General features: G+C 37.2%; 2 protein-coding genes across 2 annotated transcripts; one reads left to right on the plus strand and one right to left on the minus strand.

Moving 5' to 3' along the window:
- Positions 1-1,962: 1,962 nt before the first annotated feature.
- On the minus strand, positions 1,963-15,342 carry TMED8 (transmembrane p24 trafficking protein family member 8). The gene is made up of 6 exons (XM_063290164.1): positions 14,790-15,342; positions 10,329-10,407; positions 6,531-6,660; positions 5,662-5,803; positions 4,348-4,641; positions 1,963-3,101 (listed from the first exon to the last, which is right to left on the minus strand). Exons 1-6 carry the CDS (start codon positions 15,331-15,333, stop codon positions 2,884-2,886), a joined length of 1,407 nt encoding a protein of 468 aa, XP_063146234.1. The 5' UTR covers positions 15,334-15,342; the 3' UTR covers positions 1,963-2,883.
- SAMD15 (sterile alpha motif domain containing 15) lies at positions 15,284-18,880 on the plus strand. Its single transcript, XM_063290165.1, has 3 exons — positions 15,284-15,664; positions 17,197-17,295; positions 18,375-18,880. The coding sequence occupies exons 1-3, from the start codon at positions 15,284-15,286 to the stop codon at positions 18,651-18,653; spliced, it is 759 nt and encodes a 252-aa protein (XP_063146235.1). The 3' UTR covers positions 18,654-18,880.
- The last annotated feature ends 56 nt before the right edge of the window (positions 18,881-18,936 follow it).

The raw sequence follows: 18,936 nt of genomic DNA on the forward strand, positions 1-18,936 counted from the left end.
ATTTCATGAGCATTGTGGTTAGAGAATTTTAGGTCTGCAATCCAAGAAGCACATACGGCCTAATTTTTTCACAAGTAGGAAGAGACAAACCACAGACATATTTTGATGTGGCCTAAGGTTGGCTAGTCTTTGGATAAGAAATACAGATAAAGCTCATTTGCATGTGTGTGTATATACAACCCACAATATAGAGAAGGAATGCTATACACTATACACCGATTCATCAACTGAGTATAAAATCTAAGGGGTGCTCTATAAAGAGAACGGAACATCCAGAACCTTAACCCTTCCTCTTAAACTAAACTTCAGCATTAGTTCAGGAATTAATTTCCTTAGTCAAATGAACGAAGTGTACATATGAAGAACAGTCAGTTTTAAACTAATTATTTCAGTAGGAACAACTCTGAAAACCACTGTCATTAAACAGAATGGTAAGGAAGGCAAGAAGGCTTTTGCTCAGCTGATACCTACTGCAAGTTTTAACTTGCTCCACATTTCAATCCTATTCTCTTTTCTAAAATTAAGTTCATTGTGTTTTTTAGACTTGCAGGCAAAATTATACTGTAATTTCAGCAGCAATTCATGTTAAACAAACCTCTAGAAGATACTATGGGACTTTAAGAACAAATGCAGTTACTTTGCTGGGAAAGATGTTTAAATTACTTAAAGAATTAAAAATACAGCTCTGTAATTAAAGTCAACACAAACTTGCACATTTGAAATATATACCTTTTCTTTTTTTGAATTTCTTCTTAGCTAAAGCAAACAAATCTGTTTCATTTTCTGAACTCTAAACAAAACAAAAAATTTGGGTTGAAAATGGGCACAAATATAATGAAGTGTATTTTCTGTAGAGTGTGGAACATCTAGAGATAAGCTTCAACTGGAAATGATTTCAACAATAGTAAGAGTATACAAACAGTTGGGGTGGGGGGAGGAAGAAATATTAAATGCTGCCCATGGCTTTACAATCAACAATACAGCAGCTCCTCTTTTGGGGGTTCTTCAAGACTGTCTTAAAAAATCAGCAGCTTAAAATCAGAAAATCCATTTGTACTGTAGTTCCCCTTCTTCCACCAAACTTTGTTCCTTGCAGTTACTATACTTTTTATGCTGTAATTGTTTCTCCAATCTCATCTTAAATACATACAAAATGGGAAGGAGTAGCCATGCTTGACTACTACTAAAGTTAGCAGTACATGTATCCAGTTTATCCATTTCAAATTTGGAAAGACTGAGTTTTTATTTTCTGATTTTTTTTAAAGCCTGAAAAAAGCCAATTTTATTTCCTCTATGTATGTTTCTCATTAAAAATATGGCAGAAACAGAAAGTCACCAAACTTCAACAAGGGCACCTCTTATGAACATTCCCCCAGATCTACTGCATACAATAAATATTTGGTGTAATCATGCAATGAGTCAAGCATACTAAATAAACATCACAAGAAGTAATGGCTTTAAAAAGGCCTACTCAAATCTGCCTCTGAAATCTTAAATACATTTCTAAGTCTTCTGGTACAAAGACAACAGGAGCTGTACATATACATTCTATAAAACCTGAGCTGTGAAGGATAGTAATACAATTGCCATCGGGTAGGTAACTGCAATAGGTAGCTCTGCTGCTTATGCTGTATTAAATATTGGCAGTGCTTCTGAAGTTTGAGTAAGCTACAAAGCTGTACAAAGAAATACTTGCTGTTTAAAGACTCAATATTTTATATGACAGAGGTCATATAAGGTTGGAAATTTTATTGGGCCTTTTGTGGGCACCATACTGTGCTCTTCCATATAAATTACAAAACCATTGCCAAAGCCAGGAAGTCAATACTTGAAATAGAGCAAAAGGACTAATTTGCATCTGACCACTGCTGGCTCAGGATGGCTTTCTGTCACTGGTACTATCTTGTGTCTGTCTAACAATTGGTATGGTAACTATTGGGTGCTTGTGTAAAGTCTTCTTTCTTCTGGAAATGTTTGCTTTTGGGTGTCCAGAAGCAGCATGGTAAATGTGCACAAATTGCTTCAATTTTAGTATCTAGCTAAGTGAAACCGATATTTTCTGCCCACTGAAATAAACATTTCCTGGTTTGGTTTAGCTTTAAATTACACTCTATGAATACCTATTTGAAAAAACATTTGGAATTTCAGCAATTTTTACTATACTTTACTGAATTCATGCAAAAAAGTCACCAACAGAACAGCATATTATGCCCCAAAAACTATGAATGAAGGGATTGGGGAAGCCTTTGTTGATGTCTGCTTCCTGAATAATTCATCAAAAGCAGAATTTTGGGGGGTATGCTTTTTTCTTTTATAGTTATGTTGTTCTCTTATTGAAATAGAATGATGCAGTTTGGATTCCATCCAGCCAAGCTGTAAAATATATACAAACAACTGAGCAGATGACCATTTATGGGAGCCAGATGAGAGGAGACAGCTGCCAGACAGCCAACATACATACCATTCCATAAGATCTCCACTACAAAGCAAATGGCAGTGCACCATATCACAGTAACAATGCAGTTCTGGACAGAGCTCTCTAGGCTGCTTTGGCAGATGATTCCAATGAGTATTTGCAGCCAGTAGGATAGAAGGAGATAATATATTTACCTCCAAAGAAAAGGCATATTTTAACTTCAGTTCATGTAAGTGCAATCAAAAGAAAAACAGACATTTAAATCTCATGTCCAATTACTTGCTTGCTGTAATTAAAATCCCAGCTTTGTGTCTGCATAAAACAAAGTGGACCTGCTAATGATCATTTGCTCCACTTTGGACAGTGGGGCACAGTAGGAAGGGTGTATTTGTATATAAGCAGAGAGTACAAAATTTGGCCATCACAAGGTGTATATATTAGTCCTGGCAACAAAACTATTTACTTCTTTAGCTGGTATAATAAACATGGAAAAAGAGAATCTTGTTGCGTAGAAGAGAGTAAGAATTGTCAAATTTGAGCAAGTAGATGCCCTCGCCTGGATAATCATGGCTGCCTATTTGCACTTCGTGGTGGCTGTCCCTTCGGTAGACTGGCATGATCTCCCCATAACGGTTTCGCAAATAACTTTTGGAGCCTTTTTCCACATCTCCAACAGGAATTGGTCCTGGGAAGGAGAATGGACAATATATACATCAGCTATAGAAGCCAATAGAAGGAAGCGATATAGATTCAGGATTATGGATCTAACTAAAGAAGCTTACACAAAGAGAACGTTATCATCATAGGTTTCAAAGCATCTGGTGATTAGACTTTTCATATTTCTCAGGAAATTGAGAGTGTTCCAGTCCTGTCATTTTTAAAAAAACTGAAGCACAACTTCATTTCTAAACTATCCAGAATTAAAGCATGTGAAATATTTATTGACTCTCTAAATATTATTTTCATTATGTATCATTTTGCCCATCTGCATGGTTGATTAGAAAAATGAAAAAGTAGTGAAAGGGAATGATCCCCCCCATCTTTATTTATTTCATCATATAAACCTTCCAAGCTCATTTTATTCCGTAATAATAAAGAATAGTAATGCTTATCAGTATAAGAGAGAAGGCAATAAGGAACAGCCTACTCTCCCTGTTCAGACATTGATTTATTCAATTTTCACATTCCAACTTCTAGCAGGTGAAGGGTTTTCTATATTATACTGCAAATAGAAGCAAGAACAGAGTGAGATGATTTCTGCAGTGACCCTACATTTATGGAATTCTTTCCTGAGTTAAATGCAAACTCTTGCTAGTTTTATAGGAAAAAATGTAAAGCTCGTTAATTTCAGAGGAATGTGAAGGTGCTTACAGATCCTATCACTGAGGAATGTCATCAGCAGGGTCCTTGGAGGTATTATTATTAATTAAATTTGGACAGCACCCAATTCCCAGTGACTCACAAACTAAAAACACAGAAAAAAATAACAACAAAACCATATAACAAAGGAAAAGGAGCAAAAAGATGGAAAAACTGGGCAACAATGACAAACATACATACATGCTGCCAAAAACCTCGGCATAGGCCTTTTCAGTCACTGCCCTGCTTCTTTAGAACAGCACCCTCCCTAAGGTCTGAATGGCCCCAACCCTGGTGCTATGTACATTTTAACCTTATTTGCAGAGGTTGACTATGCAAGCTGCTCAGAGTCGGCAGTGTCTGGAGCAACAAATAAGTCCAGTAAAATAAATAAAAACATGTTTTATTATCAGGTTTTATTAAATTTCCCTGCTGATGGTCTACGAAATAGTTTGAACTAATGGCAGAGTTCTATCACTCAAAGAAGTTGTGTTTGCCTGAGAGACGATTTGGGACATAATGGTTTTAACTGTGTGAACCAACTCAGACACTATATATAAGACATGGCATACCTTCAAATTCTTCTTCTTCATCTTCTTCATCGCTTGATTCACTGACCTGAACAGTAATGGCAGTACTAGTAATAGGAGTCCAATCAAAATAGACTCCAAACCCAATGTCATAATCTTCTGTAGCAAATTCCCAGCAGACCCGCTTCCCATCAGGGTGGGTGGGCACCCGGACTGTTAACACCTCACCCCGCTTCACTAGCATTCGGGCATTCTTCTCTTTTGCCATCTTTGTTTTAAACTCCCTTATCTTAGAATTTGTCCAAGTAGTGGGGGGAATCAGAGGAGGTGGCCGAACTGAAAGAAAGAAGGATGACTTTCTTAGTTCTTTATAACATAGATGCTGATAGAATTTTTAACAAGACTGGACATCCTAATTACAAGGTTTCCCTTTTTAAAAGAAGGAATCAGATTTCTCTAGTCCCCTTAATGCTGACAGGGCTCTCAAAATTAAGCATTCCTTTTTTCTTCTAAGGGTCTTTTTGGCTGACTGAATCTATTCTTTAAGTTGACTCACCCATATTGTCATATACTGTCTAACTGCTTAATTAGACATATTAGCACAGGAAAGTTTCTAGGAGCAAATTGGATGGTGAAGGTGTAATAAATGATCACCACAATGTGGAATGTTAATTTGCCATACTTAAAATTTTTGTTTTAAATATCTATTGTGATTTTTAAAAAATCCACAGAGAAATCTCACTATGAGAATTTCATCCCCAGCATTAAACATTAAGTATGCAACAGCATCTCAACTCTATTGTTGTCTTGCCTCATCTCAAATTTCTGTGGATTTCTTATTCTCTCATAATACTTTTATAATAATTATTATTATTTATTAAATTTATATGCTGCCCAACTCCCAACAACTCTGGTCAGTTACAGATAAAAAACTTTTAAAAAAAATACAACAATAGACAAAAAAGAGTAAAGATGGGAAGAGTGACAAAAAGCTAGGCGGGAACAAAATAAACCCACATAGTCCAATGGGGGGGCTTCACTCACCCTCACCAAATAAGCACAGCATGACAGCAAAATTTGAGATAATATAAAAGCTAAATAAAAAAGGATCAGAAAATCCCCAACAGAGGGTAGAAATTATATATTCTGGTTCATACACCACAACTAACAACTAAATTAAACAGCAAGAGGAATCAAAATCTGTTGCCGCTGTCCTATATATGAACATTTCACTATTGACTATAAGGTGTACCATATTCTTTATCACAAAACAGCTCAAATCTTGCAAACGTTTCTTCAACAGAACTATACCTACTAATCCATATGAAGATGTAGCAATGAAAGCACCGTCCTTACCTTTCTTTTGTTCGCTTAGGAGATCTGTAGTTTCTAGCTCTGCGGAGAGGATATCTACTGCACCTGTATATTCAGACTGTATCATGATTATATCACCTGGTCCTTGTGGCGCAGAGTACTTTGTCACTTGCAGTACAGCTTCCTATAGAGGACAGATGCCTTCTTAGTATTACACCAGAACAACATTCAGCTTTTATCCCCTTATTTCTTTAGAAATTACATTTAAACTTTTCAAGGCATAATGTCCAGATCTCATACTGACAAACAAGGAAAATTCCAGGAGTAAGAATTAGGTTACCAAGAGATTATATATGTAACTTTAAAAGCTCCAGGTCACTCAGTGAAGATACAAAAATTGTGCCTCTTTCTTCATAACTCTGTTAGATCTCATTTCCACTCCTTTTTCCACTGATTATGGGGCAATAGAAACTTGTTGGCCATACTACCTCTAATAAAAGTTTTGCAAGGATCCTATGGCAGAAAACACAGTAATGTCAAGGTGCCTCAATATTTAACAAAAACTTTTTTTCTGCACATATCTTTATCTGAATTCTTTAAATACCTATTTGCAACTATGTCATCCTAACCCTCATTATGCTGAAATATCTTTTCAAGTTTCTTTTCTAGTCCACATTTCTTAAATTTTATGCAACACAGAAAGGTAATCAGTTAAAAATATTGGATCCCAGAAAAAAGTATAGTTCAACGATCTTACTATCTGTACTACGTATGAGTTTCCTAGTATCTCAGAACAAACATTTCAAAGCATACTGTCACTATAATGAAAAACATGAATAAACATGTTTAGAAACAAAGGATTGTAACAATGGTTTGGCAAGGAGATATAGCCCAGGAGTAAAATCACCTACCTCCTTTTGTTGCTGGAGTTGATCAGTTAGGATCTCCTCCTTTCCTGCTACATCTTGCTCCTCTGGACTACCATCAGCACTTGCAGGATCTTTTGTAGCTTCTGAATTTACAGATGATCCATTCTGCAGCCTCTCAGAGAAAGATAGCACAAGAATGCAGGATGTTTTAAGAACCTGGTGTAATAGGTAGGTAAAATGCCAATCAATTGGAAGAAAATAAATACGGACTTGTAAGGGACTTGGGATCAAAAAGGATTCCTCTGGCTTATATTTTTCTGTTATATCCAGGTGAAAGTCTCAGCTAAGCCAAAATTCAAGTGAGAAATACTGTGTTGTATTCCTTTAGGTAGCTGAAAGAATGTTATGTGCCATCAAGTTAGTGTTGAATCTTCGTGACCACATAGGTAAATTTTCTCCAGGATGAGGTATTGCTGAACCTTCTTGTAAACACTGGGTTTGAACTATATCCAGCACTGAGAAACCATTAGCTATCACAGATAATGTATCCATACAAAAAAGATACAACAATTTGACTGCTTGGCTCAAATATCTTATCTATAAAAATCAGTTTTAAAACATTGTAAAGAAAGAAAATATATGGTGTATGAAAATATATTTTACAGAGAACAATTCAAGAAGCTATAGCAATAACTTCTTATCCCCACCAAGTACTCCACAAGCTGACCATTGCACTTGGGCTTAATGCAAACATTTAAAGCTGCCTTATACATTGCCGTAACATTCTCTTTCTAATTAAGTATTATCTATTCTGATTTAACAAGAAGGAGCTCTCTAAAGCAGCAGGCATGGATTTTCCCATGTCTACTGTGAAAGTTGTTTTCAAATGGAAATGCTGGAGATTGAACCTGTGCATGCAAAACATTTGATGTATCTGACTGTTACTGTAAAGGGGAGGAGTTAAAATGTATTGTTGTTTATGGGAGCAGGTGTTTTATATACAGTACATAAGAGATGAACAAAGGGCTAAAGGCACAGGAATAAGTGGCAGCTCTCTTCACATGAATTCCCTAGTGTGGATATATACCCATGTAGGGCAGACCCTGGGGATTACAGCATAATACTTTGCCAGGAAGCAAATTCACCTTTCTAGGAAAAAAATGATCACCCTAAGCCAGGTGTAGAAGGTGACATCCTGGAGAGTGGGCTAAGGAATAGTTGGAGATTTTTCACCAAATTATTTCTTGGTAAATTAATGCTCGTGTAATTGGCCATTCTCCAATGCATCCATTTTGTAAATGGGCAGTTCACAACCACCAGGGCTACCATTTGTGTAAGTGCATTCATATCATGTTCTCAAAATTCAAAATGTTTCTACTAGCCCAAAAAGTGTAAGCATCACTGCTGTAAGAAGGTTTCTATGCATACTGATACATAATGCACTCAGAAACAGAAAGATACAGAGATTCTTCCAGAAGAAAGTATTTATACTACATATTTGTCATTGCTGCTGTAACTTTTCCAAACTAGTGTAGTAACAAGTGATTGATTTCTGCCTTCGTTGACACTATCTAATGAAGTGTATACCACATACAGTCTCAAATTTCATTAACTGGAAGAAGGAATCAATTCCAGTAGCATCTTAAGGTAGAAAAATAAACAATGAGAGTTAAACCCAATTGAATCTGTATAAGTTACTTTGTATTAGTCAAATTGGCCTATTGTATTGTATGTTTTCATCTGAAATACTGTACCTCCAAGCATAGAACTGACTACAAAGTGAATTTATTTTATTAAACTGTGTATTTTTTTCTGAATGGTATAGAAGTGCAGTGTTCACTACACTTGACGAAGTTTAGAAAAATGGACAGATAAAAGCAATTGAAAACAATATCATGAAAATATTAGAATGAAGACTTTAGTCTAAGGTCACATGGTTACAAACCTATTTAATTGTTAATTGGAGAAGATGACTGATGCCCTTTTCTCCTTTTTTGTTCCCCTCCAGGTTTGTTTTCTTTGCCATCGTTCTTTTGACTGTGCTGTTTCAGTGTTTTTTGTATTGTTCTTTGTTTTTAAATTTTTAACAACTGTAAACTACCCAGAGTCACTGGGAGTCAGGTGGCATATAAATTTATTATGATTATTTCTCTACTGCAAAGAAAACACAACTTAAAACTAACTAACTTAAATTTACCAATAATCAATAGCAACTACCATAAAATAAAACTAAGTAGGCTATTGCCCAGGCCCTACATCTATAGTATTCCCTAGGAATCGCCATACAAATATTTTCAGTGGTAACCTATTGCTCCCTTAGCTCTATACCATCTTATGTTTGTATTGCATTAGTTTGAAATCAGGAACCTATTAAAGGTTCATCATTATCATCCCTCTCTGTATTCCACGATCTTCTGCAGAATCACATCCCTATTTTTAAGGAACTATTTTAGGATCTATCACACTGTTTTGCACAATATTGATTTTACAAAAATACCATAAAGCTGTTCCTAGTCCTAGGAAGACAATAATGCTAATACTATTTGTTGTTTTAGTGAGAATATTAGATTTTATTGAAATTAATCATGTTCAGTAAGTTAATGAGTAGTGGTTAAGATGCTAGACTAGGACAGAGGAGACCTATGACCAAGTCTACCCTCTGTCATGGAAGCTCTTTGGATGAATTTGGGCAGTCACTCTCTCAGCTCACCTACCTCACAGGGTGGATGTTGTGGGGATGAAATTGGAGGCAGGAATGCTATGATGGCTGCCTTGAACTCCTGGAGGAAAGATGGAATATAAATCTAACAATAAATACAGCTAACATAAAATGTTCAAAAACTTTTTTGTTGTGATTGTTTTCATTTTTATGTATGAAATTGCCCCTTACATCTCACACTAATATCAAGCATACATTAAGTTTTGAACCATAGATAAAACACACAGACAAAAAATTAAAAGGTAAAAACACCGCTATCATTTATCCATATGCCTTGATTCTCAATAATAGTTAACTGGGAATACACTTGAAGATCCTCTCTAATGGGGGTGTTCCAAAGGTATTACTACTTACCATAGCCAGTAGAAGAAGATAAGTTGCTTTAAGAGTGAGGAACAATGTTTTGGATTCTATCTAGCAGCTCTTTAGCAACCAAGAATGAAATCAAAATCAAAGATCAACCCAAAAGATTTATATCAAGAGACTCACAGTTATTTAATATTCATATCTATACTAATGAGAAAACATATTGTGGGCTGTAGCATGGAGTTCATGCTAACTTTGAGATTAAAGGAAAAGTTTATTTTGGAATAAACTAGACTGTTGCACAGGATTCTTGGATGGAGAAGGAAGCGGAAACAATAAGAATTTCTGTCTTCCAGAAATAATCCTGTTTCCAGATTTTTTCCAGATAAGAGTGCAAGTTTGACCCATTTAATACCTTTTTTTTTCCTGTTGTATGGTACATTACATGACCTTTTCATTACAAGCATCATTTGATCAGTGCTGAAAACTGCTGAACCCCTCATTAAGGAATAAATTTGCTACTCAGTGATATTCGATACAATAGGCATTTAAGACTTAATTATGCCAAAAACGAAGTCATAACTTTGTACGCTGTATGTTGTATGTGTTCATAGCTGGACAAATTATTGTCATCCATTTTCAGGATAAGCAACTATCCAACAAAACCCTAGAATAAATCATGGAGCCAAAAATTCATTTTTCTTCTTTAATGTGAAGGGAATAAATTGATTGATAGATGTCTTCATTATGAAAAGATATGCAAATCAGAATCTCATTTCTTCAACATTTTATTTAGATCTTTATATATTTCTTACCTGCATGGTAATGCATCCTTTTCTGAAACAATAGTTCCTTGGGGTGTAGAATCTGATTTTTGAGCTGAATCTTCATTTTCTAGAAGAGAGCAAAAATAGCTATAATATTTCATCTTTTAGTATTTCTCATTGCAATTCAGTTACAGGTAGTCCTCGACTTAGGACCATTCCTTTAGTGACCATTCAAAGTTATAACAGGGCTGGAAAAAGTGGCTTGCAACTGGTCCTCACACTTACAACCGTCACAGCATTCCCCCGCAGTCATCTGATCAAAATTCGGGCCCTTGACAACCAGTATGTATTTACGATGGTTGCAGCGTCCCAGGGTCATGTGATCGCCATTTGCAACCTTCCCAGATGGCTTCTGACAAGCAAAATCAATGGGGAACCATGTAATTCACTTAGCAACTGGCACAAAAAATGTTATAAAATTGGATCTGGTGACCTGATGCCTCACTTAACAGCCGCACTGCTTAACAATTAATTTTCTGGTCCCTATTGTTAAGTCAAGGACTACCGTCTAGGCACAAAATGTTTTATCAGCAGGCTGCGTCATGCTATATACTGCTTTTGGTCTCTGCAGGATTCAGAGCATCCTATTTCTGGAAGAAAAATGAGAAAAGCCAATAAATTTACTAGGTAACAGCATGCATGAATAGAAGAGGCTTCTAGTTCAAGATAGTATACAGGACCTGACCCCAGGAATTTAGTCCTAAACAATGCTAAACAATTATGTTTATAACTAGGCTCACAAAGATTAACCTACAATAGACACCAAAAAGGATGGATTGGCTGTATTACTCTTAGTGGGATTAGTCAACAATATGTTTGTATTTGTGACATAGGATTCAGGCCCTAGAAGAACCAAGTCAGTTTATCTTACAAGCAGAATATTATGAGTTGGGCTGGAAAGGTACATTTTCATAGGTTTAAAAATAAATGATAAATGATAGATAATCTTAAAAATATATATTTGCTTATTTAAGATGACAGAATTGGAAGTCTATAAGTGAGCTCTACAATTAAGTATTGGAATGATATTTTTCTAAATGAAACACAGTCACACACACACCACACAACACACCACAAACACATGTTGGTGCCAATAATTTGGTTCAGATTATCATCCATAATTCAGCCATAATTAAACCAGGCACCTCTAAAAGAACCATATTTTCTCATTTTATCCAAAGAGCTTCAGAGGAAGGCAAAATATTAAATAATTGTTTGAAGTTGAAAAATAACTTACTTATAAACTTATTATGCCTATTCATTATCTTGCTGATTCATTTTATGAAAAAAAATTAATGGAATAGTTTTCACCAGAAATATATACTCTATTCTAGTGTACTGGTCCAAACAACTACTGTATAGATAATTCTGTTTCCCTCTGTCAAAGAGGTGGAATAAATAGGATTTATCTGCCCAGAAAAAAGGCAGAGATAAACTGGGGATTAATGAGTTTCTAAGGGAGCTAGAGTGTGTTTGTGATTGCCGCTCTGGCAGCCATCTTGTAGAGCAAACCCTATCCATGCCAATCCACACACTTTAACCAACTCCCAATTACTTTGTGGTTCAATATGTCTTCCAAATCCCCAAAATTGGGCTTTGTACAAACTATGGTTCAGCAATCATGGGAAAGTATATCATGCAAAAACACTCTAGATCAGCCTTCCCCAATCAGGTGTCCTCCAAATCTGTAAGGACTACAACTTCAACAATTCCTAGTCAACATGTCTCCTCCTGGATTCTGGGAGATGTACTTCCAAATTCCACACTTTTGGAAAACACCAAGTTGAAGAAGGTGTTTTCAGATTTATTAACATACACCAGAATAACATTCAATACTCTATCCCTTCTAATGGTTTCATTTCAGAATAGCATTTAGCACTATCCCCTTCTAATAGTTTCAGTTGGCAACATCCTTTGTATGAGGTTTGAAGGAGCTAAACAAGCAACGTAAACATTGGTTATTCTTATAAAAACACCATCATTTATACAGCACCTCAAATGGGGTTCAAAACATTTCATTATTACGATGTTATAATCTGCATTAAAATAATTTAAATTGTTAGAAATTATCCTCACATTGGACATCCTTTTCATATCCTTAAATGAAAAGCTGATACTATGACTTTCTGTATCTGCCTAATTAGTTCTATGGTACTAAAGTGGTAATCTCTTGAAGATGATTTTAGTGCTATGAAAGACAGAAAGTGCTATTTATTATTATTAAATAATAATAATACCGCTATGTATTATTACCAAGGAGAGACACTTATTAGACTTTCAGTGTCAGATACAAAAACAGTTTGGTCTGCTTTTGGTATTAAAACATTCATTTGGGATCTACAATGCTACAACAGCTGTCAAACAAAATTATGTATTATGGAGAGATGTCCTCTAGAACACTGGTCTCCAAAATGAGGTGCACACACACAACAGGGAGTGCACGAGCTGATCCATTGGAGTGTAGGAAGAATGTATTACAAAGTCTACTTATTATCTAGAAAAATAAGAAATTAAGTTATATAAAGACTTAATTTATATATATAATATTTTATATATACATTTTATATATACTATATATAATGTATATAATATATTCATTCAGTAATGCCTATATTAAACATGCATATAATTGAAGTCTATGTTCAAACTTTTTTAACTGATTGGGATGCACAGTCAAAAAGGTTTGGAGACCACTGCTCTAGAAAATCACATATAAGACTTCAGGCTATTCATTAATTTCATGTTCCTAGGATCTTCAGGTTAGTGAAAACAGTACTTAATTTACTTAATTCTACATATTGTGATTACACAGGACAAAAAAGCAATAGCTTCTGGGCATATAAAACAAGAAACAAATAACTTTAATAGTTTTACTACTATTACATGATGCAACAATTGCACCAAGCTACATTAGCCTAATTATAAAACAGCTGGTATGTTGGGAGAAAACAAACAATGCAATGTCTCAAGGGAGTAGTCCCTCACAAACAAAACTATCAAACAATGTTACAGCCTAAGAACATTACTGAAAGAAAAATGTCAGTCACATTATTATTTGGGTCATAAATGCAACATTAATACATGTTATGAATATGTATCTTATAGATGATGATATTCTCCCCCCCAAACCTGTTCAGTAATGGAGTATAATTTTGCTCTTTGCTGACTGCAACACCCTATTTTCAAATGCTGACCTTGTCATTACAATGGAAATTGATCTTTGGTTCAAAATCTGGCTACCGGAATGCAAGAATTTTTAAAGGGTGGGGGGGAATTCTGAGGCTACAGAAGAGGCACCAATCCCTCCATTAAAATATAGACAGCCCTTTGTACACAACATGTCTAAGGATTCTTTTACTGTGCTCTTCTACCTCATCAAACAAGTACAAGAAGCATCTCTAATGATCAACTCCCACGCATGCATGCGGCTTCTCCATAGAGATTAACACAGAACAAGATGACAATTATGCAGGCCTTGAGGTAAACCACTGTCCAGGTAACAATGCTTCCAGGGAAACACCTGATCCACCACAAGGAAAGGCATATTCTGGTAAAAAGGGTATTTACAGATATGTAGCCTAGTAAGATATACTGCTATGAAATATGAAATATCTTGCCAGGAGAAGGGGAGCTTAAACAAGGGGCACATTCAAATTGGGTGCAAGAGAAAAGTACAGGGGAAGGACAATTTTCTGCACTTGCTAAATTAAAAAAAAAATACAGTGGCTATTGGGATACAGTACCCTAAGAGTCAAACCTTGCCCATTACTAGGAACTCGCTGCTGTCAACAGAGCTTACTCCTTTATAAAGGGGTTTAAGATTACAACTTGAGTGTCAGAATGGCTACCAGCAAGCATTAAAGTAGCCCTCCTACAGCATCTGGCACCCTCCACACATATTAGGCTGCAGATGAGGATGATAAAATTGTACACCAATGGACCAGGAGAGTAATGGATTAGGGACGACTTGTTAACACCTTAGAAAGTCCTTGTCCACCCATTCTTGTTCCAAACATAGGCAGCACCACCTCTGCACAAATATCCCCTCAGACCAGCCCATGCACACAGTTTTACTCCTCGGTGCTGTGCGGTTTGGTCACCGCATTTCCACAGAGTGACCCCCACCGGCACCTCAGTCCCTAAGGCCACCTCATATTTACTTTCCTTCGAACAATCAATCAGTCCGCCAAAGAACCGAGTACGGGTTGGAGCACCTCACTACGGCCCTGCTGTCGGGAAGGAATCACCTGTTGAATTTCTGCCCGCAGGGCTCCAACTACAAGACGAAATGAGAAGACAAAGTGGCAAATCAACCCCCTCCTCAACTAATTCGCATTTGCCAATTCCACCCTGCGCCCTGCGAGATCCTTCGGCCCAATAGGGAGGTAAGGCCTGGCAGACACAATGATTTCCTTCTCCAGCTCTTTCTAATAGCAGCCCCGAAAGTACCTGAAGGAGGCGGGAGCGGCGATGCCGCAGCACTTTCCTCGCGGTCTTCGGCCCCGGTGGCGCAGCAATGGTCACCGCTGCCTCCGCTTTCCCAGCCCGCGGGCGCGGAGGATTTGAACAGGGTGCCGTCGGGAGGTGCCGGCTCGTCCGACATCGGAAGGCAAGACAACGAAGCCTCCGAAGTCAACCGGGGAGAGGCGAACCGATCCGGAAGCAGCCGGGAAAAGCCGAACGGCTTTGCTTCCTCCGACATCGGCTGCTTCTCAAGCCTCCACCCTATGGAGTTCCCGCCTAAATCCGGCCGCAAACGAGAACGGTCTTCGTCAGGCTGCGACAGAGCGTTTCCCGATGACAGAGAGCGGAGCAAGGAAAGGGAAAACGGCGACACTTCCCGGAAGTACTGGTCTCCATGGAGACCTCTCCAGGAAGGACGCGTTGTCATAGCACCGGGATAGTTCCCCTCCTCCTCCACTTCCCCCCCTTCCGTCGGAAGAATGGACGGTACTGCGAACTTGCGGACGGATGTCGCGGACGACGAAGACATCGAGGAAGAAGAGGAAGAAGAGGAGTTTGAGGAGGAGGAGGAGTTTGAGGAGGAGGAGGAAGAAGAAGAGGAAGAAGAGGAAGAGGAGGCTGAGTGGCAGCTTCGCCGCCGCCGCCGCCGCCGCCGCCGTCGTTCCTGTCCCCGTCCCCTTGAGTCTCAGCCGTCAATCAAAGCAGACAGCGGAGCGTCGGCTGAATCCGAAACAATACTCGAAACCGAATCCGAAGTGCCAGATGTCAAAACTCCTACCATCGTTGGTCCTTTGTATTTATCCTGGACCCCCGAAGAGGTGGCTGAATGGATCGACGCCTTGGGGTTTCCTCAGTACAAGGTATGAGGCCAGAGGATCGTGTGTCCTTGCAAACAGAGGCGGAGAATATTCTGGATGAGTTCACACATCACACTAGGCTATAGTTTGCTGAGTATGCCCAAACTGGCTTATTTATGACATACACTATGCCATAAACCATGGTTTGCAATGCTTGGATTCAAACATCACTTTAAGCATCAAGTGTTTGATCTATTTTAGCGTGTTCTGTGAATCCAGATTATGTACATAGTTTAACACATAGTTTGTGGGTTGATATGATGTGTGAATCTTGCCAGTTGTGGTTTATTTATTACAGTTACATAATATGGCTCAGCATGAAGTGTGAATCCATATGAAAAGCAGCATTATCTGAAACAAGGATTTGCTTATTTTCAAAAAATAACCTACAATACTCAGTTCCAGAATATAGTAATAATGAAGTCTAAATATTGTTTAGTCACACAAAGCAACCACAGGCAGTTTCCATTCCAATTATGCAGAGGCATTTGTTCCTAACCACAGTGACTCCAGAATATTAAAATGTGCATCAGAAAGTTACAATGCAAGCTTCCCCTTTTGCACTGGTGGTGTGATGTCATACACGAGTATGTAAGGGTGGAGTTTGTGTCATGTCACAACATATCCCCCTTCCGCCTCCCATGATAGGGCAGTTATAGCTGAGTGACAAAATCCAGATGACTGCTAGATGGCAACAAAAGCTAGAATTTTCTGTGTCTCCTGGCTGCCATCTAGTGGCTATCTGGATTCTTGCAGATTTTGTACATCTATCTGAGGTGGTAATCTTGAGCATTTTTTCATAAGTAGTAGTAAATGTCATTCTTTTTTTTAATGGAATGAGATGGAGAAAGGCAAAGGAGAATGAAATGTAGCTTTGTTCAGTCACTTGGCTCATGCACTAGTTATAACGTGGTTTATTTGGTTTTGTTGTGTGAACCCAGCCAACTTTGTCTCATTGAACAAACTCTACAGAATGTCATGATGTATGAATTTAGAAAAATGTATGAATTTAGTTTCACATAACTGGCTGCATCATGGTCATACTCCAAGAAAGACTACCTTGATGGGAAATAATCATTCACAAAGGATTTTAGTTATGGGATTCTAGTCTATGATATATAAAGAGTGAAACCCTGATGTTTGCAGAATTGACTTGAGTGTTATGATAGTCTACAGCGTCATCTTGCAAAAGAAAAAAGAAATGGAAGGGAGCCAAGCCAGGGAATTTGGAGCTGCTCAGTCACTGAAGAGTGCCATCCATTGCTAAATAAATCCTGTCATTGATAATTCATCAGTCAAGTATAACTATTAGTAAACTAGAATTAAATTCCATACATACATAGTTTAGGTTGTTTGGTGTGTCAACCTATTGCAATATAAATATGAGTTCAGTGGCACTTAAAAAACATAAAGGAGGTCTCCAAATTTAGTCTTCTCAGATATTCATGAGCCACTTTTTTATGTACGTGCTACTAGTTAGTTGGAAGAACAAAATATTTTAAGCTATATCATATTTCTTGTTTTGTTATAAGTAGGAGTGTTTTACTGCAAATTTTATCTCAGGACGGAAACTCATATATGTAAACTGTTCAAATCTGCCACAGATTGGGATTACTGACTTTGAACATATGAAGGTGAGAACACATATTTAATTTTATCTTCCTTAGAGTAAAAATGCTGTGGTTATCTTTTGTGCCTGTTGCAAAACTGACAAAAACAATAAGATCATGAGTTACAGCATAGGAAGGTTTTCCTCCTCATATTATTATAGCTTTATTTGACATTTAGTGCTTCTGAAGTAGCTTTTGTTCTCCCAAATTTATGACATCTATTCATTCAGGCATTTATTCAGTCATTCAGTCATTTTTCACTTACAGATGGGGTTGCAGCAGTCTTGTCTTTTATGAAAGAGCTAACCAAGACATGGTGGGTAAATAGTGCCATTTTTCCATATTTTCCTGTTTTTATGTTGCATCATCTACCTGTACTTTTGCTTACATTTCCTGGACACTTGTCATGTACATAAACATGCTTTTTATACTTGCAGCATGGATGAAGGATATTATCAGACAAAAATTATATATAGTATAGTGCCAGAGCTGTATGTCAGCTTCTTATTAATAGTATATAAGTATTAACTACGTAGTGCTAAAGGGATCCTGTATGGGAGGATCTATTAGTTAATTATATTTTTTGTTCACACAGATAGGATGTTACCACTGTGTTGTTGACTATTGCTGATTTTAGTTTTTATTCGTTTTCTGTTTTTGTACTGACCTTCTCTGCCGATGTTTTAATTGATAAATGTTAAGAGTACAGTATTTTTGTGTTTGTCTAGAAACTAAGAATGTTGCTTAAATTAGAAACTTAGAGACTTAAACATTTTAAGATGTTATTCTTATGTTACAGAGATATTTCCAGCTGTCTTTACTGGGAACAAAATGGATTTGTGTGACCATGTTTTTTTATTGTGGCAAAAGCAAATTTTAAGCATTATGGTATTTAAAAGATTAAGAACCAAAACTAGACATGACAGTGGTACATTTATATGATAGTGTACACTCCACTACTGGATTGCTGTGAATCATGTGCCAGTCACCTCCCGGTCATCTTGTTTTTCCACAGTGGGGTACTAGGATGACAATCGTGTGGCTTTAGAAGCATGAGTATGGTAATCGTTTTCTAGAATTTTTTTTCTCTATTTTTTCCCCAGGAAATTTCACGGCATGTGCGACAATTGCTGGAAATAGAGGAGCCCCTTTTTGCCAGAAGTATCTCTCTCCCACCTCGAGATAACACTGGGTTGTTTTTAGAACAAAAGTCTCGTACTGGAAAACACAGTGATGCTCTTAGTTATGCTCAGTTTGTTCAAGAAGAAGGACTACAAGATTATGAACCAAAGCCTTCAACTCCAGTATATGAATATGAACCCCAGCCTTCAACTCCATCGTATGAAGAACTACAGAAAACTAGTTCACTTTCCTCAAAATAAACAAAAGAGTTAGTATTTATGTTTCACTTGTTTCAGATATTACATTGTAATAGTTCTCTGTGTTTTTACTTTAGTTTTCACTGGGAACAAAGTTGTATATGGATGCAGTTTAATCAGTATCCTAATCCTAAACATGATAAATAGTATAATCATGGAGGAAGTGCTTACTGATGCAAAACAGAAATTTTTGCACACCATTAATAGAAAATAAAGCCATATGTAAACACAGGGAATTGTTCTTAGTAGAATTTATGATGAAGTCTTATCATTCCTCCTGTGAGGA

The sequence above is a fragment of the Candoia aspera genome, chromosome 1, assembly GCF_035149785.1.
Source record: "Candoia aspera isolate rCanAsp1 chromosome 1, rCanAsp1.hap2, whole genome shotgun sequence".
NCBI lineage: Eukaryota > Metazoa > Chordata > Lepidosauria > Squamata > Boidae > Candoia > Candoia aspera.

Excerpts from the sequence above, each read along its gene's own strand:
- SAMD15 (XM_063290165.1), top strand. The coding sequence starts at position 15,284 with ATGGACGGTACTGCGAACTTGCGGACGGATGTCGCGGACGACGAAGAC. Across the intron at positions 15,665-17,196 it reads TGGGGTTTCCTCAGTACAAG|GAGTGTTTTACTGCAAATTT; the intron begins GTATGAGGCCAG and ends TGTTATAAGTAG. Across the intron at positions 17,296-18,374 it reads CTGACTTTGAACATATGAAG|GAAATTTCACGGCATGTGCG; the intron begins GTGAGAACACAT and ends TTTTTTCCCCAG.
- TMED8 (XM_063290164.1), bottom strand. The coding sequence starts at position 15,333 with ATGTCTTCGTCGTCCGCGACATCCGTCCGCAAGTTCGCAGTACCGTCC. Across the intron at positions 10,408-14,789 it reads GCCGCTCCCGCCTCCTTCAG|AAAATGAAGATTCAGCTCAA; the intron begins GTACTTTCGGGG and ends GCTCTCTTCTAG. Across the intron at positions 3,102-4,347 it reads TGAAGAAGAAGAATTTGAAG|GACCAATTCCTGTTGGAGAT; the intron begins GTATGCCATGTC and ends TCTCCTTCCCAG.